We start from the raw sequence: 26,534 nt of genomic DNA, 5'->3' as shown, positions 1-26,534 counted from the left end.
TAGGAGGAATGCATGCCTGAGAACGGCAACGTAAGTGATTTCAAAACAGCCTGTTTACGCCTCTTGAATTCCATGTGAGGACTGCGTGGACTGGGGGAGTGAATGGTGTATTTTGAAACTAACAATATTCATATATTTCTTCAAAATTCTTTATTTTAGTGAAATAAGGGAAATTCTGTTTTCCATGATAGGGCCTGTTTAAAGCACCCAGGGAACATGATAAAGCATTAAAAATGTATATGATAAGAGTGTTATAGGCTATTAAACATAGCCTTCAAACAAAACCACGTGTTGATCCACGTGCACAAGCATTATAATCGATGTTTCACTTTGGCAGCACGTCTAAGGTGTAACTTTACATTCTGCAAGGACACTGTACATTCAGCATTTGGTGGCTGGGCTGCTTAAACTAGAAAAGGGTGAGACTGGCCAACGCAGCGAGACGCTGGCAAACGCAGTGTGTATGAGGGACTTCAGCTTTCTTACCATTGAGACTAAAGCCCATGTAAACCTTACGCAGCCGTAAGAGGAGAAATTCTGGCGAAATAATTTTACAAACTTAGTGAAAGCTATTCAGAGGACTTTCAAGATGAACCAAATTAGAAGGAAAACAGATTTTAAGTGGGAGCCATAAACTGCTGAGTGTATCGCAGCACATATACATATACATACATACATACATACATACATACATACACACATACATACATATATACATATATATATATATATATATATATATATATATATATATATATATATATATATATATGTGTATATATATATATACATATATATATATATATATATATATATATATATATATATATATATACACACACACTCCATCAAATCCACTCCAGGACTTATAAGGTAGACAGGTACAAGATCACTGCCCATTCTAAGTACCTTGTTAGATACCATGTGGAACAGAGGTGAAGACAGTATTGCAAACACACTGTAAAACAGACCAGTAAAATTATACTTCAGCAGAGACATTATTTCATCTGTTACGGAGGATAAGAAAAAAACTAACAGAAAAAAATAGGAGGTGTCTAGCAGAGAGGGACCATAAACAAAGTGTACACATTTATTGTGAGTATAAAATATCCTGACACACAGAGAGACACAACTGAACTGGTCTCCCGTGAAGCCAGTAGAGACTTCTGAAACACACCCATAATGGCACCTCGGAAGAGCTTTGCAGAAAGGAAAACTAGCGTTGTTTACGTTAAAGATAAATACTGCGCCATTACCCACGTACCTCAGACACGCATGTCCCATGTCGTTAACAGCTGCATACATGTAAACAGCGGCCAGTGAGCATTGGACTGACCCAATGTGCCACAACACAGCGCAACAAAATTTGCTTAAAAAGCGGAGAGCCCTCCCAAGAGGAAAAAAGTGTGTTGGACGTGTTTATCCACAGCCCCTTAACAAAGGTCTGTGGTACGAAGGGGCCAAAGGAAATAAGGAGAAAGTCATGTGCTAATGAAAGAACAGGCTCAGTGAAGGAAGGTGATTGCTGTGTGGAGATCAGGAACACTTCTATGAGGTGAAAACAAAGCAGAGGCATCTCCGACGGGAATGAAACGATAACAAAAACACAGCATCCAAGAAGGTTCCTGATCTCTAGGAGCAGAATATTAATTTAGTCTGGTGGTCAAATAAAGACATTAAATGTTAGATGTTAGGCTGTTAGATCTGGTCTGCTGCCTCCTAGGCTTCTCATTGGTCCATCGTCATAAAGCATCGGCCAAACAGAAGAGGCAAAGGAACGTCCCACATACTGGCCTGGCTGGTACCCCATAGCAACAAAGGCCAGGTTTGGGTGAAATGCGACATTTCCACCTTCAGGATGAAGTGACCAAATTTAATCACCCACGTCGCTGTCCTGATCCCCGATGACCCAGAGGAAGTGGAAGCCAAGGGCCAGGAGGGCGGTGCCCAGCAGGTCGCCCAGCGCCGTCAGGTACGGGATGGAGAAACTGTCCGGGTCTTTGCCACTTTTCCACATGGAGTGCACCATCCAGTCAGCTATACACAGCAACAGGAATACCTGAGAAACACCCAACCACACCCACACACACACCCACACACACACACAAACACAGAGCTGTTTACAGTGCAGGAGACAGCGGCTGTGGTCAGGCGTTCCATTAGGTCGGCTGCTTCCTGTACACGCGTTTCAGGGAAGCTACTCAAGGAGAGAGACTCCACAGCACAGACAGCAGCACACAGTTAACATGAGCAGTGTTTGGGTTGGCGCCTTTTTTGTGTAAACTTCTAGAAGGCCTCATTCGCTCCCACTAATTAAGTCTATTCTCCACAGCTCAGATTTGTATGTGTGGCTCTGTGTGTGTGTGTGTGTGTGTGTGTGTGTGTGTGTGTGTGTATGCAGAGGGGAGTGATTGTGTATAATCCCAAAGGAGAGTTCTGAAATGAAAGAAACTCAAGTTTCAAGTTTTGAAGCTTGGTATTTGTATGCAAGATAAACAGGACAGTGGGCCAAATCACTTCACATATCCATTTCACAGCACTGCAGCAAAAAGCATTTGATCTAATCCGGCTAACTGAACAGAATCCATCACAAAAATCCCGCTGCTAACTTTCAAGTCAGACGCTGCATCAATAAATCATGCAATCAAACAACAAAACAAACCAAAAATATTCCTGATGCATTTTCTAAATTTATATCACCAAGTAGAGCTTTTGCCATCAAGCTTGCTCAATTCCTGCAACGTCACTTTGCCCTTCTTGGTATGGGTGCGTCCCGTTCAGTTTTCTGCTTGCGTGACGTTCATTTAAGGCAAAACAGAAAGGACAGCAGTGCATTAATCAGCATGACAGGCCGGCATGGATGCTTCTCACAGGCTCCCTGCGGGTGCCACTCTCCTCCAGTGGACACTGAGGTCAGTCCAACAGAGGACAGAGCACGTTTAAAAGCCATTTGTACCTTTCCAGGTCTGTTCGGCTGGAGGACCAATACAAAAGTAGCTACCTCATGGGCAATTAATCATGCCTGCACTAGACAACGTGTAGATTATGAATATCATGAGAGAAATGGTTTTAATCAGTGATAGCTCAGCTGTCCTAACTGAGATAACAGTGTCCAGGGCCCCTTTCTCCTTTCCTTCATTAGCAGCTCGCTGGTCTCGTGAGATGACCACCATTCTGCATCTTTGGCTATTTCTTTGTTTCCTAAAATTAAATTAAAATTTAAAAACCCTCCAAAAATACTAGACTTCTGCCATAATAAGGAAAACAGCAGAAAACAGGTCTGTCGAAATACTTCATGTGAAAGTAGTGATGTGTGATGTTGCTACAGCAAGAAGAAACCCAGGAGAAAAACAGATTTCTAGGGTCTATTTGAGAGAGATGGTTTGCTAATATATGCAAATTTTTAAGAACTGACAGGATTAAGGTTGCAGCTCCCACCTTCTGCAAACACACACACACGGTTCCTGTACCTCACGAGGACAGGGAGGGCAGTCATATGGGACTGTAGTCTACACAGCTTGCACTGCACGCACGTACGCTGCGCCAAAGATGTTTACTCTCTCATCCCACAGCTTTTTACACCTTTCTGTCTCTCTCTCACTCCATCACACACCCACACGCACAGTTCTGAACAAAAACCTGAGAGTGACAGTTTGTATTAAACATTTGCGTGATGGTGAAATTGCATCAATCTATGGACAGGAGTAACGTTTGTGTCTCTCTCTGTTTCAACACACACTTCAGCTGTATGGTGATATCAATAGCTACTCACAGGATGGTTTGCAGAAATTTAAGAAAATCCTGGGGGGGGGGGGGTTGTTGAAGGGTGTTAAGAAGCTCAGTTGGGGCCGAGTGAGTGAGTGACACTGTCACTCACTTGAATTTAACATAATTTGCTGCTGTTAGTACTGAAACAGCTTTGATTCTGCACGCCCGTGTCGCTGCATCCTCGTTTTAGAAGAAGACCCACACAGGCATCCAACTCATTCATTTAAAATATTGCTTTGGTTCGTATCAACTACAGTTCAGCTCAGACTTTTCAGGCTTCTTGGGTAAGATAATGTAACAGGCCTGTCCCTATTAACTGGACGGCTTCACTTTAAGATGGATTAATAAAGTGACTCCAGTGTAACTGCTGACTTACATGGCTAGACTCATTTTAACTCACACACACACACACACACACACACACACACACACACACACACACACACACACACACACACACACAGAAAATACCATCCATTCATGCCGCTCCATGAACGCCCTCACTCATCTACACATCACCACAGGCATGCCAAATTGATCGTAATTATGATCAAAATAGCTGAAAAATCAAACACACACACACTCGCATCGCTGCTTAGCAAAGTGAACAAGTACACTGAACCTTTTTGCTATAGTTTCAGCTTTTAAAACAAATTTTGGGCTTCAAATGCATTTCAGGACCGGGGATGCACAGTTCTGTGTTTTCATACACGCACACGCACACACACACTCACACACACACACTCACACACACACACACACTCACACACACACACACACACACTCACACACACACACACACACACTCACTCACACTCACTCACACTCACTCACTCACTCACACACTCACACACTCACACACACACACACACACACACACATATACACACACTCACACACACACTCACACACACACTCACACACACACTCACTCACACACTCACACACACACACACACACACACACACACTCACACACACACACACTCACACACACACTCACACACACACTCACACACACACACACACACACTCACACACTCACACACACACACACACACACACACTCACACACACATATACACACACTCACACACACACTCACACACACACTCACACACACACTCACACACACACTCACACACACACTCACACACACACTCACACACACACTCACACACTCACACGAGCTGACCCCACCTGATCTGCTAACAGTCAAACCCTTTACTGAGGTGAATTAGAGCAGATTACAAAGCATGAATGAGAAAACCATGTGGTCTGAAGGACTGGGTCTGGATACCACAGACTCTCTGCACTGTATCCACATTAAATGGGAGAATATTTTGGGGCAGTGTTGTGTAGTCAGAGGGCCTGTTCCATCTGCGCTTTCCCCAGAGACCAGGGGGGTTTGAACCCATTCTGACCTGGAGCAGTGCGGCAGCCAGGTACACGGCCATGAAGATGGTCGTCAGTGTGGTGTGGCCACTCTTCATCAGATGAATGGTGTACAGGAACATCACGTGACCCGGGACTACCAGTAGGAGCAATACCTGCGCTGACCTGTGATTGGCTCCTGATAAAATAGAGAGAAACAAACAAACTATCAGCACACCTCAGCCACACACAAAGACTTTTTGAGAGTGGAACCATGTATCCAACCCAGAGGCCAAGGCCAGTTATGCTTTCCTGGACTGCTGGCCTCAAGTTGTTTTATATACTTTTATAATTGTGATACTGATCTGCAAACATGTGACATCTGGGACTTTAATGTGAGGTGTGAAATGACCATAAAACCATTTAGGCGTGAATTCTGAGCAACAGCACTGCTAAACTAATCAGTTTGCATGATCAAACTTCCAAACTTAACCTACTATGGGGATCATGGCACACTTCACTCAATTCAGAACAACCATTCAAAATTTATAAGCTACATTACTTTACATTTTTAAGCTACATCTTATCTAGTTCTCATATTATACTTTATTTCTATATGGTGTATTGTGTGCAGAAAGCACGTATTACACAGCACTCACACAAGCATGCTGGCGGTGCCTTCTGGAAACTCTAAACTGGAATTCAGGACAGAGCACTGAGCATTTAGGCCTCTCCCTGCAGATGGCAATGCCAGGCTGGCAGTGGGAACAGAGCCCTGCGCGTGTCTGGCCAGCTGTGCCCAGCTGACTCCTGCTTGCCTGCCCTGTGAATCAGGCTCAGGAAGGGCAGGGTACTAAAAGCATGGATGCTGCCAGCCCTGTGCTCCTGCACTCCTGCACTGGCTTTGGCCTTCCATTGTTTATCTCGGACACGGAGTTGAACACCGTCCCGATGGCGATCTGGCCCGCTCTGTTAAATACGCACTCCATTAAAGCCTGGGCGCTCACTTAATCATATGAGTGCACAGGCCTGCACTTTGTCTCCTCTCTTGCTTGCCCCCTGGCTCCCTACTCCTCCCCATCTCTCTCTCCCTCCATCGCCCTTATCCATCATCTTGTAGTCCTTCACTGTCAGCTGGGGGGGGGGGGGGGGGTCAGCCTTCTGAGGGAGTCCTACACTGGGTTTCATCCCTGCTGAAGTCTGCATGAATCATCGGGGTATTTACAGTCGAAGGCAGCCGGGGCACAAGGACTAGCAGACGGCCCAACAGAAACATACACAAGACATCCCCGTCACTTATGTTGTCTCGACGACCTTTCGGGCAGATTAACTAATGACAACAATTGAAAGGCTTCACCAAAGACACTTTATATGGACGTGGAGCAAAGCCTGGCCACCAGTGTTTCGCACCCTACAGCGTTCACACACACACACACACACACACACACACACACACACACACACACAGAGTATACAGTCAAGTTCAGTTGCTACCAACAACGCCACATTCCAGTGGAAGACAAAGTGAAAGCTGACCAGATGAACAGTGTAGCATGGTGAAGCAGTGTTGGGAGGTGTGGGATTACCTGAGCCGCAGAAGGTACGGCACGGGTAGTAGCAGCCCTTGGCCTCGTCCGGGACTTCCCCAGGGGCGCTGTGGAAGTGCAGGTGTGTGGAGATGCGGCTGGACTGGATGGCCACCAGATTCCCACCGATCCCTGCGGAACAGAGCCGTTCCCGTCAGGCAGACCGCAGCTGTCTGCCCCTTCCCGTCAGGCACACCACAGCGAGGATGTTATCGGCCCAGACAGAGAGGGTGGGTACAAAACCTCATCCTTTTAACACCACTGCAGACAGTGCACATAGTGTCTTCATCCTCTTCCAAGCGACACACACAAAATCACAGGCACATGCACTCTCACTCACATACGCGCTCCCCTTTATGTCACTGCTAGCAGAACAGAGTGCTGTACAGAGCTGCAGTAATAAACTGTTATGGCCAGTGGCCTTGAGTAATGAAAAGGGTGCATCCAGAGACACACTGAAGGAGAGAGAGATTGAGAGGAGGACAGGGAAGGACAACCTATAGAGAGGGGCTCTGTCCCCTTTGCTCACTGTGAGAGAACTTTCCATTTGCCTGGAGAACTGCAAAAAATGCATTACAAACTGCAAAAATGTCTAACACCACCATAAAAACATTGGGTATTAACTAACATGCTGGAACTAACACTCGGCAAAGGACACTTCTAAGGAAAATAAAAAAGGTTGCAACTAATTTACTCAAGAAAGGCTAAAATGGCTACCTTCAGCAAAGTGCTTCAACTTAAAGAGAAGTCATGAGAGAAAACAGACCGTGGCTAATGGGGTTTAAATTACATAAATGTTCCTAGAAACAGCGGCAGGAATTGTGCTTGCACTTCAGAAAGTAGGAGGGAGGTTTTCATTTCAAAGCACTTGTGCCTTCTTCAAATCACTTAAATTATCATAACGCTATAACGGTGCATTTGTTCTCTCATGGCACGAGTGCAATGGCATTCCAATGTAGCGTCGGCGAATGAGGACCCACATGCCCCATCGTCGGCCAATCAGGACTCACGAGGCCCATCGTCGGCCAATCAGGACTCACGAGGCCCTTGCTGGCTTTAGGCCAGTGCCAAGAGCAGGCCGTGTGCACCTCAACAAAAAAACACACAGCCAAACGCCTCTCATCTACAAGAGCCCCCCATGAACTGTCAGAGATATTTTGTTGAAGGGTAATTTATTTTCGGGGCAATTGCCTATGGAGAAGCTGTGGTTTTGTGGGGTATTTGGCTGTGCGGGTAATTTTTGCATCTTTTATTGGGGGTGAGAAGTGAAACTGAAGAGACCAAGCAGAGATCATGCAACACTCCCATAGTCAAATCACAGGTGGGCTGCGTAAGACTGTACTGTAATAAATGAAGAAACGGCTTCTCTGAAAGCAAGTGTGCATGCACATGCTGTAGCGTTTATATGCTGACGCTGACATAATATGACCAAACACCAACATTTGCGGGACAGAGGCAGAAGGGAATGCGATGGGTGGATGCGTTTAAACTTTCCTCCCCAGATCAGGGACACCCAATTACTCAAACACTCACTTTCTCTTTATCCGCCAACAATGTTTAACCTCACACACACACACACACACTTGCATGACACCTCCTGTTCAGGTCAGCACCCCAGCAGGGCACTATAATCTGGGTCACTGCACTGATAAGACTGTGTGTGTGTGTGTGTGTGTGTGTGTGTGTGTGTGTGTGAGAGAGAGAAGCAGGTCAGGAGGTTCAGGTGTGTGTGTCTCAGGCAGGAGAGCGTGCACATATGTGCCAGACAGAGGAGAACACGCTGCATATTCTGGGCTCATTTAACGAGGTTTTCCTCAGCGCCTCCCTGGGCGCCATGGAGGGTAAGTGAGCTTCCTTCCTCCTGCTGCTAACTCTCTCTCTCTCTCTCTCTCTCTCTCACACACACACACACACACACACACACACACACAGACACACACACGCACGTGTCTAGCATGTCCTGTGGACTGAGATCAGTACATGCTGACCAGTGGTGCGTCTTTTAGAACCTTATCACCCCTCATCGAAATACCACAGTACTGGCAAGCAGCCCTGTTACTGTCAGACATGAGTCATCTTGGCCATGCGGTGCTTGATCTCAGCGAACCACAGCCAGAAGTGACCTCACACGCCATCTCACATCCTTGGCCATTTCGCCAATTCTACGTTCAGGTACAGTCCTTAGAGTCAGGCGTTGGTGAAGCCATGGCCTCTTATCTGGGTTTTTAAAAATACTGAAACAGGTAGAAGTGGATGCTAACGTTCAGTGTTCAGAGGCAAACTACATTTATACACAGATTATAGGGGTGCCGATCTTGGTGCAAGGAGGGCAGCACGGGAGGAAGTGAGGTTGTTTACTGTCCTAGCCTGACCTGACAGCTTCATTAAAAAGACCCCCACCGGCATCACAGCTGTTCACACGTGCAGTTATCAGCTCTTTGATTCTTTTTTTTTTTTTAAACAACAACAAACAAAAAAAAAACCCCATTAAAATAATTTGTGCATATTTCTGCTAATGGCATGAAGCTATGTTAAAGTGAACTGCTCTTACCATTTATGACAGGGGTGTAGACCACTATCCCAGCCAGGTTAGGGTCAGACACAGTTTTACCCAGGATGAGACCTCCAATACTGCCATGAGGGAAAAAAAACACACACATCAGGGTCTACTGGTTGCCAGGTGCGGCAGTTATAAGCATGGACAGCTATATGAAGTGAAGGGCCTAAAGCTTGCGTGCGTGGGGGACCTGCTGATGAGCATGGCCGTGATGACTGGCTCCCAGCCAGAGTAGAGCAGCTGTCGGCTGGCGGGGTGTTTGGACGAGATGACCATCCACACTGGAGTCAGACACATGAAGAAGGCACACACCAGGAATGACACGTATGGATGAGAGTCTGCGAGACGGATAGACAGAGAGACAATAGCATTAACATCAACAGCCTGGTTTCAACAGACATACACACACACACACACACACACACACGCGCACGTGCACGCACCTTTCCTATGGCTGTTTTACCTCAGTCTGCAAAATAATTTTAATTAAAAGGCACTGTGCACCAACACAATTCCAATTCTAAACAAATGCACAACAGGATGAATATGACGATCTTGAAATTTTTCACTTCCAAATATTTTTCATGTCCCCTAACCACCTCTAAAAAGACCTTTTTCTTCACACTCTAACCACTGCTTAACTGATTTTCAAGTCCTGGTCACACTCCACAAGCCCAGGGCTCCAAATCCCTAATAGGAGGCAGGCGAGGGTGCATGGCTATATTTAGTGTGAAAGGGCTCTGCTGGGCTCGCCGTGTGTGCCGGCAGGCTGGGCTCTAAGGAGTTTATGAACACTGGGGGCTGTTTGCCGGACTTTCACCTCATTTCACCTCTCTGATGACGGCTGTAAAAAGGGACGGAGAGAGAGAAGGAAATAAAAAAAAATGCTTTAAAGGAAGTCTGGGTCTTATTAGTACTAAAATAGAAAAAAAAAATCATCATTCTATTTCATTACAGTTTTGTGTGTCTGTCTCTGTGTGTATGTGTGTGTGTCTCAGATTCCCCAAGTGAGTTATTTGCGTTCGGTTTTGGGTGTGTCAGCAGGCTAAAAGGCAATGTGCGAGAAATAGCTTATGTACTTAAATATTTAAACAAAATATCTATAAGCATTGTGCTTATTTCTAACATAACACCAGTACCAACATTCTTGAAGTAATAGAACCCAAGTAATAGAACCCAAGTCCTGACATACTTCCCTGAGAAAACAATAATAACTGACAGAAAATGTTTTTTTAGTGATACAGGATCATGGTCACAACCTACTTCAGTGTCAGTTCTGAACTGCAAAAAAATTAGATGTTAAAAATGTAAATGTTAAATACTTTAACTGCCTGCCCCCTCACCATTTTGCAGGCTCATAAACTTCTCGATACTGCTGACGTGTAACTGCATCCAATGTCATATTATTATCACTACTAAATACAGCATTATATCACCCAAACCATAAAGAGTCGGTGCATTTGACCCAGCTGAAGAGAGAGAGAGTGTGTGTGTGCACGTGTTGCTACAAAACTCTGCTACAGAAGTACCATTGTGCAGGTCAGTCTCCAGCAGGCCGAGCGAGCCTCGTTAGAGACCTACCCCCTGCCCGTAAAAGATGTCAGCTCCACACACCATTAACTCATGCACCATACATCACGCACCCAACACCTGTAGTGAAGTACTACACAAGCTAACGTTCTGCTTACAATATTTATTTGGTCTTGTATTACATTTAGTCACAGTTCTAGAAATTCTACATTCTAATTTCTTGAACTTTCACCCCAGGGAAAGCTGTTGCCTACTGGACAGCTGAGCAAATATACCAGAATCAGCCAGCATACATGTAACTCTTGCACCCTCTTCTGGTCAACATAAAAATACATGAATGTAAAAATAAACAAATAAATAAACATCCCCCTATGTCAGTCTTTCTGTCTCACCCAGGCAGTTGAAGAGGCCCTGACTGATCCAAGCCAGGATGGCCAGCGTGATCAGGTCGCCGAAGCTGGCAGCGATGGGCGTGGCTACGTTATCAGGGTTGATTCCCGTCTTCTTCGAGCCCACAATCACGCCCACCATTATGATGCCTGTGACAAAGGAACAGAAAAAAAACGCCAACTATACAGTACATTCTTACAGCAGTGTATTCATCTCACACACACACACACACACACACAGCATAAAGGATTTCCCTTGTTTCCCTATCAGGGCTGGTTAAGCCCTTACAACACAGTGAGCTGTTTTAAAGAAAACACCTCAGCCCAAAATGCTAACATCTCAAAACATGTGTTAAAGATGATGACTATCACATTATCTTAAAGAGCTCCTGCTAACAACTAAACAGCCATAAATCAAGACCTAGCCCGAGTAGTATCATTGGGTGAGATGTTCCTTTTGCAGATTGCCTGCATCTCTCCATCTCTGAGTGAGAGTATAGTCGGGATTCCACAGTAGAATACACTGGAACGCACTGTAACCTTTAGCCCTGGGTCGCTGGGCAGGGTCAGGGGTCATGGGAGAGTGCCTTGCAGAGCTGTACCTTGCAACAGGGAGGCGATGAAGGCCGTCGCCACGCTGCTGGAGCACAGGAGCGTGGCGTGACTCATCTGGAACCTCCCCTCAGGGATCCAACCCAGGATGACGGCCGCGACTGCAGCCAGGAAGCCCACCACCGTGGCCTGAACCTGGGGAGACAGAGCCGGGGTCAAGGGTGACCGGGGAATGTTCACAACAGTCGCCTGGGCCACAATTATGAGCATTTCAATTAACAGGAGCCATCCTCAAACCCTTTGTAAACAAATGAATCTTTGGTTCAAGTTGGAGAGTCAAGCTAAATTCTCGCGAGTATATACACAAGTAAATACGCGAGTAGGACTTCACAATGTGTAGTGTGTTCTACAGTAGCTCTCTAACACACCACAGCATTTCCCCTACCGCTGCGTGTTAACGGCGCCCTGTGTCAGACACTGCAGATGAAAATTCTATGGGGGTTTTGACGAACAACAGTATTCACATGATCCAACGAGCATAAATAATGAAAATAATGCCAGTCAGTCTTTAACCATGTCACAGCAAATGTTCACCACTGTGCTTTTAGGATGTCGCAAAGCATAACGCAGTCATAACACATAGCAATAAAACATAAAATTTTCCTATATATTATTATGCAGCCCTGTACACCGATCAGCCATAACATTTAAACCACTGACAGATGTATTAAACAACACTGATATTCTCGTTGCAGTAGCAAATGTCAAGGGGTGGGATACCTTAGCCAGAAAGTGAACATTCAGTTCTTGAAGTTGATGTGTTGGAAACAGGACAAATGTGAGCGACTTTCACAAGGGCTTGATTGCTATGGCCAGACGATTGTGTCAGAGCATGTCGAACACGGCAGGTCTTGTGTAGTGTTCCCGGTATGTAGTGGTTAGTACCTGCCAAACGTGGTCTAAGGAAGTACGGGGCTTCATAGTCTCAGAGCGGTCAGAGTGCCCATGCTGACCCTTGTCCATCAACAAAAAAACACCTACGATGGGCATGTGACCATCAGGACTGATGTGAACAGCTGGCTGTTCATGTGTCACTAACCGGGGGAAGGAAGGGCACGAGGATACATTATGGGAAGAGAGCAAGCTTTCAGAGGCAGTGTGATTCTCAGGACCAAAAAAAAAATGCTCTACTGGTAAATCTTAGGCATTCCTGTGGAGGTTACTTTGACACATACCACCTGCCGAAAACACTGCTGTAGCTCAAATACTTCCTCAGAAACTGTTGTCATGAAGAACATGACAAAGAGTTCAAGATGTTGACTTGGCCTCCAAATTTCCCAGATCCCAATCTGATCGAGAAGCTGTGGGAGGTGCTGAAAAACAAGTCGATCTATAGAGGCCCCATTTCGCAACTTACAGGACTTAAAGGATCTGCTGCTAACGTCTTGGTGCCAGATGCCACAGGACACCTTCAGAGGTCTTGTGGAGTCCAGGCCCGAGCTGGCTTGGCAGTAGGAAGGGGAGCTAGTCGATATTAAGCAGTTGCGTTTATGGCTGATCAGTGTATATAAATAAGGACTAAAACACATTATGAAGATCAGAGACCATGTCTTTTGGTCAAGTACACTGAGCTATGTGGGATATGACAAAGAAGCTTTCTCTGCAAACAACAACAACAAAGGGAACAAAACGGGAATCATGAAGAGAAATTTCTGTGAAGAGAAGTTCCATGAAACTTCTTTAAAAAAAATCTACATGAAATCATGGCTAAGAATACATTACACGTCACTTCTGCTTAAGAAATCATAGAGCACCATTTACCAGCACTTGGCTTTAAACTTTAATGATAACCGAGTTAAGGAACAGACTTGTGACATGGTCATTTATCAGTTTCAGGATGTACTCCTGGAGCTCAGCATCGCGCAACCAAACAATAATTAGCAACTGATACATTTGCTGGACTGCTGGAGGCCGTGGAAAATGGACATTGTGGAGCTGCAGGACATGAAGAGTCTGTTCAGACCCCTGCACTCTTACCTGTTTCAGTGCCAAGTTCCCTATAATCAGGTTCCACTTCTCTATAGGCGAGTCCATTTTCCCAACATTGACCTGAAGGGGGTAGCAGACAGAAGTCACGCACGGCACACGAACACACCCTGCGCTTTCAAATACCCGTGTCTGTAATCCTGGCCGCGGCACGGCCAGGCGAACACCGTTACTCCGCTGTCAAGCCTTCAGCTTTCCAAACACCTTTCAAAAACTTCGTTACAAATATGGACTGAAATACACCTCACAAATGCCTTCTCTGTGACAGCTGCATATCTGCATATGAAAGAATTAAGATCTGTGTACAACAACAACAACATAAACAAAATGATTAATGTTAAAATTGGGTAAAATTGGCACCAGATAAGAGACAAAGGCAAAATGCGGCAGCGGCTTTATGCGCGAGCGCGTCTTGAGGGAGTCTGAAGAGTGTGGGGGAAAATATTCACACGGAGAAGTGAGAAGGTGGGAATCGGAGCGCTCCCGCTGGAAATGGATGTTTTCCTGGATGGCTGAGCGGAGCAGAAAACCGCCCACTCCACAGGCCATTACCCACCGATCGGGCCGCCAGCCGTCAAAGTGCGTGCGTGTGCTGACGTGAAATAGAGGAAACGAAACCAGGGAGAAAAAGAGAAACGATTAAAAACAAAAACGCCGCAGGTGGGGCTGTGTGAGGCAGACGTGCTGGTGCCTCTCCTAGCCAGCTGTGCGGAACAGAGCAGCAAGCGTGTGTTTCGGCCCAGTCCCCCACGAGCCAATGCCCGGGGTGTGTTTGCGCGCTCACCTCGAGACATTCAGCAGGAGGGCACTAACCACTACCACCGAAGGAGAGATGGGAGGGGAATAAAGCTCCCAGAGGCTACACAGCCTCAGTCAGATCTCAGTAGGTCTCACACTGCGGTTTCTGTCCCCTGGGCCCGGCATAACGGGCTCGCCCTCACTTTGGAACCTCAGTCTGAGTGGAGAGATGACAAGGGAGCTTTTCTCTCCTAGCATGAGTTTTCTCGCAGAGCCGCAAACGCGCGTGCAGTAACTCGGCCCAGTGTGTGCACGCGGACAGACACGCTTGCCTGGAGCACTCCTTTGTAAATCCTTGAGTGCTGAGCTTCCAGTAGTCTGTCTAGGCAGGGTGTACCAGACAGACACAACCCACACAAACAGCCCTGAAGTCTGGGCTGTAATGAAAGCAAGTGTGTACAAACCAATTCCACCAAGCAACCTCAGTCTTCAGAGAAAGGACCCAGCGCTTATCTACACGGCCAAGCCAACCTGACACATTGAACATATCAATTACCCTGACTCCATTATTTGTGTTAAAAAGAAACCACCGCTATTATGTCTATCATGTTAGAACCACGATCACATTACCCCCTCGAACAAGAAACAGCCAAAGAACACTTCTCATGACACTGATCGTGTGACAATTTAAATAAGCCACTCTCACCATTCAGGAAAAGTCCCAATACCATTGCTGTGATGCCTGAATATCTACGCTGTCGGATTACCGGCGGCTCGTGTGAACTAGTGGTTGGTCAGTAACTCACCGCTGTGGACAGTCTGGAGGCCAGTGTCATCTCTAGATTACCCTTCAAGCCCAGGAGAGCAGGGACCAGGATGAAGATCTCAGTGATAGATGTAAAGGCCTTCCAATGCTGCGAGAGAGAGAGAGAGAGAGAGAGAGAGAGAGAGAGAGAGAGAGAGAGAGAGAGAGAGAGAAAGAAAGAAACAGTGTAACTAAATATAAAATGTGCATTTTTAATGCAATATAAATAACACTAAACATGGATTTACAGTTTACAGCTCAGTTCCTATGAATACACACTGGGACAATTTTCTGGCACACACAATTTAATCTTCGCCCAGGAGGAAACCTGCAAAACCAGCTGCTGTGTGCAAGTGATTGTGGCATTTAATCACCAGGATACTGAACTTCAGCTGAAAAATAACCCCCTCTCATACATACATTAATGTGTTTCATCAAAGTTCTACTGAAAGTCCATTTGTCCTCAGAATGGGGGGCTTAATGGCATATCAAACAGCAATCTAGCATTGCCAGGGTAGCTCGTTTTGATAACTCTAGAATGTTACCACAACTTGTGCTTCTACTATACAAAAGCCACTGGCTTGAGAGTCCATCGTGACGGTCCTCAGCGGAGTCCTCCCGTGGGCTGGACTCACCTGCACTATGTCCAGCACCATGCCTGCTGAGACGGTGCCGAACCCCGCCAGCAGGAAGGGCACAAGGATCTGGAGCGCCATGGACAGTGGCGACTCCTTCGGCATGTTCCGCTGGCCTTCCTCCTCACTCTCCTCTTCCTCACTGGTTTCCTCGCCCGACAGCCGGCCTTCGGGCAGCATGGGCTTGGTCTCTGCGTAGCGGGTGTCGGCAGTGTCGGCGTGGCCGAGGGACACACGACCGGCGCGGTCGGAGAGGCGGCGGGCTTCGCGGTGGAAGCCGTTCTGGTGCGGCTCCGGCTTTGGGCCGCCCATGTCCACCATGGCCAGCCGCTCTTCCTGCAAGGCGCTGTAGCCGGGGGGGACCATAGTGTGGAGCAGGGCCGAGAGGGGCTTCAGGGAGAGTGGGCTCCAGCGCCCTCTACCACCCCCAGCACTCTCAGCCTGCAAGGCCAGGCTAGGGAACGAGGAGCTGAGCGTGGTGCCCCCTACTGTACGGAGAATCATACTGCGAGCAGGGGCTGAGCAGACACATGGCCCTCTGGCAGAGGCGATCAGGAACACTGCTGGACTGAGTCCATAGCCTCCACGTGAATACTGAGCCTGGTTACAAAGCCCTGACCTGGGACCACAGAGAAGGAGGGAGAATGGAAAGCTCACAGCATGTTCTCGGGAAACAGATACAATATGTACACAATACAGTGTAAGCTAATAGGGGAAGACAGGCATTCCTTAATAAGGGTCAGCTGCAAGGCTCCCTTGGTAGAATCACACAGGTGTACAATAACATACTCATGAACACAAACTACTTGTGACTTATGTTGATTTCTATTTATTTCAAATTAAAAAATAATATTCATTATTCATAAGCAAACAAGAGACTACATTAACAATTCTGGATCTGCAGCTTAGTCTCATAATGCATAAAAGGTTTGCTTTTCAACACAGATTTAAGAATTTAGCCGTCAACCTAAACATATTTTTGGAATACAGGCACCAAGTGACTATTCAGTTTGGTCCATAACTAAGCCTGACGGATACTTGGACACAGTCAGCAATGTGTGAGCATCTATCATTAAGGTAACACTGGGAGAACTCGTAAAGCCTTTAATAAGGACGCGGTTTGAACGGGACTGTGAACGCCTGGGTTACTAGTGCACTTTGTTTTTTGATGTTGTCTTTGTTCTTTTTTTGATGCATCTTATTTCTTAGTCCTACATTATTGGGGTACATTGTAATAAGCTGACACATGCTTGTTTTTCCCCTAATACCGCATCGCGAAGGAGAGAACCAACACATAAGAGTTATGTAGCAGTTCATCGCTAAAATCCCAGCGCTTCTGCTGATTAAACCTGTTTTACCAAACTAGGAAGCAGTTTTAAGAGCTTTTTCCAACTTCCTGTACATCTAACAGATGCTTGAGATACCAACTCGAATACGCAGGTTCACTCCACATTACTCAAAACAAGATAGTTAGTTAGGTTAGAAACAGAACAGAACACGCTTCTCGCATATCGAGGGAAATAAAAGCGGGTTGTTGGCACCTTCTGGGTAATTTTGACCTGCTTACTAGAGCTTTTCAGGTGAAAAGTAAACACGGGCTGGGATACCTGTGCAGAACTAGCTTAGCTTATCTTAGCCAGCTGAGCTGACTAATAACCAGGCTTCGTCTTGCCTTAAACCGCCATTACCAACTGCACTAATGAAACGTATTTCGCTGAAAAAACCAACAAACAATAATTGACCGCCCAACCCAACCATTTTACCCACCTAAGAAGACAGCTGTCCCTCCATCAAAACGAAACCTTGTTGATGCTCGACTTTCCAGTCCCTGTCACGTCATCACGTCATCGCAGAGCGGAAGTGCGGCTCTGTAATGCCAATCTTCAGACGTTAGGAGGCGCCCGTGGACGGGCTGAGTTCAGCTAAACGGCTCAAAACAACAACAAAAAAATGTAATCGTTTCTCAACACTTGGAAAGGTTTTTTTTGGAAAGTAGAAGTATATATTAGACTCAAAAAGAAAATCTATTTGTATGTTTCTTTTTTTCTATGTGTTAAAATACATTACACTTCATTACCCAGAGTACATTACAGAGTGGTAAATATATTACACTACATTACCCAGAATACATTACAGTGTCAAATACATAACACTGCATTACTCAGAATATATTAGAGTGGTAAAATACATTACACTATATTACTCAGAATACATTACAGAGTGTCAAATACATAACATTACATTACTCAGAATACATTAGAGTGGTAAAATACATTACACTACATTACTCAGAATACATTACAGAGTGTCAAATACATAACATTACATTACTCAGAATACATTAGAGTGGTAAAATACATTGCACTACATTACCCAGAATACATTACAGAGTGGCAAACATTACACTTCATTACCCAGAATACATTAGAGTGGTAAAATACATTATATTACATTACCTTATTCAGAATACATTACAGAGTGGTAAAATATATTACACTACATTACCCAAAATGCATTACAGAGTGGTAAAATACATTATATTACATTACATTACCCAGAATACATTACAGAGTGGTAAAATACATTACACTACATTACCCAGAATACATTACAGAGTGGCAACTCTCTAGAACTTCTTTGGTAGTAGTGTGAAATCTGCAACACTAAAGACACGAAAGAAAATCTAGATTTCCACCCAGTATAAAAAATTAATTTGCTACTCTTGAGTAAAAAAAAAAGACTCATATAAACGCAGTATTAAATGTAGTTTTGGGAGCATATGAAATTCACTGGAAAGTTAGTGATTTAGACTTATCTGAATTTAAAAATACTCTAAGATTCCCCACGGTTCCGTTCCGTTTATCAGCTAATATCATCAGTCTTCCTCAGACATCCCAGAGCAGCTGTCTGTGTCCAATACATTTACAGTGTACTGAAATGACTGGTCATTGTTTCTCAGGCCACGAAGTCATGGTATACCTCGGCATGCCCGGGGCGCTAAACACATTTACTCCGCTAGATGGCGCAAATTGCAACCAGTGACCATCGTTTTTAACCTTTGACACGGATGTTGTGCTGCTGCTAATACGCACACGTTTACTGTCACAGGGTTTTAGCAAGGAAGGTAAAGAAAAGATGGATGAAAAGAAAAGCAACGCCGAAAACACCTCTCAGGATTTGCTGGTCTGTGGTAACGTAAAAGGTATTGTTCTTACAATAACGAGCTGATATGTCCGTGCAGAGCTACAAAGTGAAGTTGTTGGCTAGATAGTTAGTTAGCTAGTTAGTTAACTTTAAAGCATTCAAAGAAAAGATTATGTAAATATTATCTGTCTGTCTTAGTTACACTACATTATTAAACCTCGACCTACATAGCTGGCTAACCTAGTGGTGCTTGACAAGCCGATTAACGCTTAGAAACATGACTATCAAAACTCTTCGAGTCAAAGGATCGTTTTAGTCATTCATCCCCTCCAAAGTTACCTCCAACTACTTTCAGGAATTCACGACAGGTTCTTACTGAAACCCAAGGGCGCAACCTCACTGCACACCGAAAAAGTTCCGCGAAGTTCTGGTGAGTGTTCACATTTTAAAACGTTTAACCTGCTTCATTAGAAGTGTATTCAGTCTCTCACTTAACCTACCTGTGAGCCGAGCGGGACTGAAATGCCGGATAAAGTTGAACGCAAAAATATATGACCCACTCAGCAACGTTTTATAGTCAACATTTTAGCACTTCGAGTCAGGATATAGGTAAATTCTTGAGTTGTCAGACCAAAGGGAAAAAAATACTTTCTGGGTTATACAAAACAGCATATACTAAAGTACTTAAAAACTATACTAGGTATAAAGGTTTTATATAATTTAGGGAGTTCTATTGTTTTTAAATCTGTAAAATTGCAAAGTGCTCCATGTATGGTTAGGCTAGGATCTGATCACTTACAAATTAATCTATAACATAACCAAAGGATGTCCAGATTTCGCCATACTGTATTAAGCTTAGCTGTATGGCCCGAAACAAGCTTTTGTGCCTCAAGAAAATAACTTCCATTCCAAGCCCTGCTTTATGATTTATTATATGGGTTACTATCTTGCTGTGTCTGTGTATTAGTCTTAGACAGGCTCCATAGTTTCCTACCTCAGATGGCCCTGGCAAACGAGTCTTTAATGCAGCAGATGGAGACGGTTCCTGCAGGTCACTTTGATATCGAGAACATAAAGGAGGCAGAGAAAGTCATCCAGATGGTAAGACCTTCTCAAGTGACTGGAGTGAAACATATTTCATAGAATGCTGTCAAGAAACAGAGAACCTCTAACATGCTGCTACAGTATCACAGTAAAATGTATTTTTGCCATGCATGACCCTAATTGACAATAGCAAGTTGTAGTCCATCACATTCTCTCTGTTCTTTTGCTTTTGCGACTGGTTGGTGTTTTTTGGTAGTTTTTGTTGTCTAAAATTACCAACAGTTCCCTCAGCCCCCGCAATACCTGATTGTAGTAAAATCCTTCCTCAGATAGCTGTGGAACGTTTGTCTGGTTCTCCCACTAGGGCTGCGTATAACTGAGTTAATAACAAGTTAAGTCCAGTTCAACTGCTGTCGGCTTGTTCCCGTGCCTTTTCCACCCCTGAGGAAGTGTATTACCCTACAGATCTTAAAACCTCTGCCTTTACCTCCCAGTCTAGTCTGGATCCAGCCACTATCAACCCAATTCTAATCCGCTTCTTCTAGAAGCAAGCTGTAATAAGGGCAGCAGCATCTCAAATGCAGTCTTTCATGACAGTCAGCCTTTTTGGCTCTTTACCATCTGTATTTTGTACAGTGATTAGCACAGAGATAGCCCAACCCTTTCACAAATTGTCAATGATCTTCTCCTTTTTAGTGATTCTTTACTGATTCTTCTCCTTTCAGACATAAGTGCTGCATTTGACATATTAATCCTGATGCACTTAGCTCCTACCAGGGAACTGTTAGCATCACTAGCACAGGGCTTATTTGGTTCATATCCAACAATACTAATAGATTTGGTAAACGCACATTTGCTCTCATGGTGTCATGCTCCTCCTTAATAAAACTGAAATGTTACTCATTGGCCTAAAGTCTACAATGTGAAACGTTTTTGACTTCACTTATATGGTGCGATTTGTGAAGCCCTCGACAGTAGTCCGTAACCCAGGAATATTTTTTGATTCTCTTTGATTTGTTCCATTGGCGCTGCAAATGTGTCCTTGTCAGCAGTGGGACAACCTCGCTTATCAGTCAGGACCTGGAGGTCCCACAGGATCTTAGCCTCGTTCTCCACTACTCTTCCTTCCCCTTTGTCTTTTGAAGCCTGCTACTAGCAGGATTATCTCACAGGCTCCGTTGCACTGTCTGCATCTTGAGTGTTGTTTGGTGTGAGGTGTCCCTGCTTCAGTTGACCAAGTACTTCGGCTTTGATCTTGTGCTGCCCTTCTGTCCTGCCTTCTCCAGACATTGGTAGGATTGTCTTATGTCAGCCACCTCTGCTGCTTCCATGGCGACCACGTCCCCCATCTGACTGCGTCACTCCCTCATCAGCTCATCCTTGGGGGACATTGCTTGGCTGTATTCATGGATGTTTCATGTCCCCGGACAGCGGATCTTACACTTTGTAGGCCCCGCCCCCTCCTTCCTTTAGCTGCTGTTCAGCCTTTGGATGTTGGATCTTGGGTGGAGTGCCCGATGCAATGTGAGGAGCTTTCTGGTCTTGACATTGGCAGTTTTCAGCTCTTCTTTTGGCCAGCTCATTGTGCCTGCTGGGTATCTGATTGCTGTTTATTGCTATTTATGTTTATCTTTATGGCATGGCTCTTGAGGACCCGTCTCACCTTGTGGATGTACTTGGATGTTGCCGTCCTTCACGTTTCTGCCTCATAATTCCCGTGTAACTGGAGAATCCCTTGGTATTTGTAGATGTCTTCCGTTATCTTCTGATAGCTCAATTCCTTCTGTCCTAATTCCTTCTGTTCCTCTTTTTATTATCTGCTGTCCACACCTCTTCAGCCTGAATGACATTACACTGGCCTTGCTGTAAAGTTTGGTCAGGTGGATCAGTGAGATGTCATCCATCTTCAGGAGGCTGATGGTAGTTCTGTTCCTGAATCTTTACCTTCGCTCATTTTTCTCGATCTGGCTGATAGTACTCAAGCCTGTGCAGAACAGTAGTGTGGACAGTGCGTCTCCTTGGTATGTATCCCACTTTATGGCCAATTGGACTGTCTTCAAGTATATTTCTAGTGTTGTTCTCCAGTGTTCATCATCATTGTCTTAGTTTTACTGCAAGATGCATATCACTGGAGAAATTGCCCAGTTGTAATAGTAAAATCACCTAGCTAGCTATGTAGCAGTGATGTTTTAACAATGCTATTTGGTCCTAACACTAATGTGATTAGGTAAAGGACAAAGTTGACATTTGGCTCATTTATCATTGACCTTCTGATAAAGACCTCTCGTGTCTGTGTGCGTCCTAAACAGGATGTTTCTCTGGTGGAGCTGGAGGACTCGGACAGCAGCGAGGACGAAGACTCAACCGAGGACGACAGCACAGATGAAGACACCGTTACTGAAGAAACTCTCAGACTACCTGGCAACAGAAGGAGGAAGGCCAACATCCAGGTGGTAGAAAAAGAGGGAGAAGGAGAGGACAGTCCCACGCAGCAGAGTGACAGACGGTGAATTCTGCTCTTGTACGAGATCCATTTTGTAGTGATCAGACCTTAAATACCACTCGCACTGAGTTCCTAAGAAATACTGTCCTGCAGAAGACAGTTTTGAAGTAGAGGTTGTTATTAATATTGACTGACACGTTGCCAAATGGCATGTGAGCATTGCTAGAAGCTGAGGGTCAGGTGCTGTCAACACAGCCTGTTTTGCTATGTATTGGATAATGTTTGTTTTGCCAAGGAGTTTTCTTTCTTTTTAAATTTTTTTTTGTGAAGTATATTACTGTATTCTGATATATGGTTGAGTGGTATTTGTGTGCCATGTCTAAACTGCAACCATTCACTTTAACTGTTTCAAAATTGTTGTAAAAAATTTGTTATAAAGTTATTTAAAATTCACAACAAATCATACTGGCCAATTTGTTCATAACCATAACAAATATGTGTACCATCAAGTTTAGTTTTAACATTATTAACAAGTTGGAGAAATGTAAGATGGAAATCTGTCATGACTCCAAATTTCTAACAGAAAACCAGACAGATTTTGTAATGGCCTGGGAATGGAGCAATGCTAATCTAACAGGGAAACCACATACACTCGGAACACAGACCAGAATGATCACGAACAGGAGCACTTTATTCACACATTACAGACATTTATATACTATAAATTATTTATATATATATATATATATATATATATATATATATACAATAACTATACTATAACAAATTTGTACTGTAACCGAGATATATTATACCTATGTACTATAACTGAGATATATTCAATAACTATATGCTATAACTGAGATATATACTAAAACTGTATACTATATACTGTAACTGCGATATATATTATACCTATGTACTATAACATATATACTATAACTGACATATATACTATAACTGATGACGAACAGGAGCACTTTATTCACACATTACAGAAAACTATATACTATAACAGATATATACTATATATACTATAACTGATTTATAATATACCTATATACTATAACTGAGATATACACTATATATACTATAACCGAGATATATACTGTAACCGAGATATATATTGTACGTATGTACTGTAAATTGAGATATATACTATACATATATACTATAACAGATGTAAACTATAACTATATACTATAACTGAGATATATACTATAAATCATGACGAACAGGAGCACTTTATTCACACATTACAGAAAACTATATACTATAACTGAGATATACACTATAACTATATACTATAACCAAGCTATATACTGCAGCCAAGATATATATTATACCTATGTACTATAACTGAGATATATACTATACCTATATACTATAACTGAGATATATACTATACCTATGTACTATAACTGAGATATATACTATACCTGTGTACTATAACTGAGATATATACTATACCTATGTACTATAACTGAGATATATACTATATGTATACTATAACTGAGATATATACTATATAATGTAAGGAGATGACCCTTCCATCACAGGATAGGGTTGTTAAAGGCAGCTTCATGCTATTCAGGATCTCTTTCTCCCAGGAGTGAGAAGTTAAGTTCGAACAATATTTTCTCTTAACTATAGTTTGCATGCCAGTAGTTCTGCCCTGCGATGTCACACCTTAATTTGATTTTTTGAGTTGATACATATTGCTATGCGTATGAAACGTTTTCCATCTGAATTTTTATTTTTCTTGTATAAATCAGACAAATTGGTTACAGGATTTTGAAAATATGCTTTTCTTTGGCAGATTTATCTTAGTTTTCTTTATTCAAATTAATTGAAGAGGTTACAGTTGGACTTGAAGTTTCTCATTCCTGGTCACACCTAAAAACAGAATTTAAATCTTACCTGACAGGAAAGAAGCTGTCAGTTTATCTGTACACTCTCTATGACAATCTTCCTGCTTTGTGCAAATCATACAGAGAATCAAGTTCCAGAATTTTGTTTATAATTTGACATTAGACTGTTTTTGTTTTTGAAACGCAGGATTCTTAATTTTCTACAACTGGACAAAGGAGGTTGATACTTATCCTGTGTGGATTAGATCAAGAGAAAATTAACCAAGACTCAAGAAAGACCAAGAATACAAGGACAAAACAGGTAAAATAGAAACTGATTGTATGGGACTTAGCCCAATATTTGGAAAATACTTCAGACGGTCAATAAGCTCATCTTAACAAACTTATTACATTAGAGGCAAATTTATGACTTAGATTTGTACATTCTATTTGAAATATTTCAAATGCAGGAAAAGTGATAATGTATGTGTTAATTAATTAAACACCCATGGGACATTAGAAGCCCCCACATATATAAAATAATGCTGATTGGAAATTACAGTGCTATATAAACAGCACAATACATCCTCTTCCGGTACATAACGCTCTGGCTAAGTCACGATAAACCTCTGCTGTCCAAGTTGAGTTCAGATTTTAAAAACAGCAATATGGTATGTAAAATATATGTAATATTTATAATATATCAGTAGTTTATGTAATTAAGCAATAGATTGTAAGACCTGTAAAATAATTTTAAACTGTGTTTCGAGCAACTGGCTTTCCGTGTTTTCACTTGGCCTAAGAAAGTTTAGCTCGGCTTGCCTCACAATCAGCCTCATTCATTTTAGTTTTAGCTTTAGTGTATTAGTATTAGTGGCATTTTATAAGCTTATTTTGCTTATTTTATGTAGAGGAAAACATATCTGCTTCGGCTCCAAACAGCAACTACAACACGGCACGCTACATAGAAAGAGGCCATGTGGCTAATCGGAACAAACACAGTTCTAGAGAACGTTTCATTATTTGGATGGCATACCGAAAGATAAAATATGCTTTTGTTTGTGACTGTATACAGAGGAATGCAGTTGTGGTTATTTCACTTAAAACATTTAAATGCAGATGTTTTGGTAATACCTATAATTTCTCTTCAGTGTGAGGAAAATCCAGAAAAACACGATGGCGGTATCAGAGTTGGCAGCATGTCGGATCGCTGCCTTCAGTTGGGCACCAGTGAGGGTCAGGGTGATTCACTCAACGTGCTTCAGGAAAAAGACGTTACGGTGGGATTACTGTCCTATTTTAATTTACAGCACATATTTTGGATGAATGTTTGCGCCTGCCTTATTTAATATGCTTATTATTTGGTTCCATAAGAGCTACTTTTGATGACACATTTGGCAGTGCAGGGTTCATTAGCTTTCATGAGTAAACAGATTGCATATGAATACATTAAGCTTAATAATTAAGATTAATATATTAAGTTGAATCATTTCAGATTTCTACTGAGTGTGAGGAAAATCCTGAAGGCCGAGGGGGATGCGTCATATTTGACGAGAAGTCATATCCACTCCCAGTGCTGAACACCTCCACCGAGAACCAGGAAGAAGACCGTATATTTGGGTGCAGTTTTCAGAGCTCAGTATATCCCGAAATGGATCAAGATCACAGAGCAATGCAGGTAAAGCATAAAGGAATGTGAAAGAAGGCAATATTACTGATTATTCGGAATTTGTATTAATGTGCATCCTATTTCATGATTTACTTTAGGTTCCAGTCCAGTGTCTGGAAAATCATCTGGGGTGGCTTGGAGAAGTCGTCTATGACAAGATATCCCATCACTTTTTGCAACCACAATCATTTATGTGTCATATTAGCTTCAGGGGTTTGGATGTTTGTGATGCATTTGTTTAGATTTAACTTATAATTAAAGTGTTTTTTTTCTAAATCCTTCCCAATTCTGTTTTAATCTTCCTTCTCTGTCACGTTTATGAAAAATCAAACAGTTACCAAATTACAAGACCTCAGGTACAAGCACAGACTATCAAATGCAAACATATATTCAGAGTTGTAGTGA

The 26,534-nt window shown here is 43.3% G+C and overlaps 2 protein-coding genes across 7 annotated transcripts; one reads left to right on the top strand and one right to left on the bottom strand.

Moving 5' to 3' along the window:
- Window positions 1–1,076: 1,076 nt before the first annotated feature.
- slc41a2b (solute carrier family 41 member 2b) lies at window positions 1,077–17,844 on the bottom strand. Of its 6 annotated transcripts, none has more exons than XM_027021298.3 (11): window positions 17,747–17,844; window positions 15,980–16,598; window positions 15,346–15,453; window positions 13,793–13,864; window positions 11,806–11,950; window positions 11,207–11,353; window positions 9,475–9,622; window positions 9,279–9,358; window positions 6,728–6,859; window positions 5,192–5,340; window positions 1,077–2,059 (listed from the first exon to the last, which is right to left on the bottom strand). In XM_027021298.3, exons 2-11 carry the CDS (start codon window positions 16,481–16,483, stop codon window positions 1,874–1,876), a joined length of 1,671 nt encoding a protein of 556 aa, XP_026877099.2. In that variant the 5' UTR covers window positions 16,484–16,598; window positions 17,747–17,844; the 3' UTR covers window positions 1,077–1,873. The 6 variants fall into 6 exon arrangements, 5 of the variants coding, with proteins under 5 accessions (XP_026877099.2, XP_081579433.1, XP_081579434.1 ...); XR_014126030.1 differs by having other exon boundaries at window positions 1,921–2,059; window positions 6,728–6,906; XM_081723307.1 differs by lacking the exon at window positions 13,793–13,864.
- A 1,206-nt stretch (window positions 17,845–19,050) lies between these two features.
- On the top strand, window positions 19,051–23,077 carry nopchap1 (NOP protein chaperone 1). The gene is made up of 4 exons (XM_027021273.3): window positions 19,051–19,181; window positions 19,479–19,553; window positions 20,091–20,224; window positions 22,477–23,077. The coding sequence occupies exons 1-4, from the start codon at window positions 19,115–19,117 to the stop codon at window positions 22,675–22,677; spliced, it is 477 nt and encodes a 158-aa protein (XP_026877074.2). The 5' UTR covers window positions 19,051–19,114; the 3' UTR covers window positions 22,678–23,077.
- Window positions 23,078–26,534: the final 3,457 nt, after the last annotated feature.

This window comes from Electrophorus electricus, chromosome 11 (assembly GCF_041902795.1).
Source record: "Electrophorus electricus isolate QZ-2024a chromosome 11, ASM4190279v1, whole genome shotgun sequence".
NCBI classification, from domain to species: domain Eukaryota; kingdom Metazoa; phylum Chordata; class Actinopteri; order Gymnotiformes; family Gymnotidae; genus Electrophorus; species Electrophorus electricus.
This window is presented reverse-complemented; position numbering and strand designations above follow the sequence as displayed.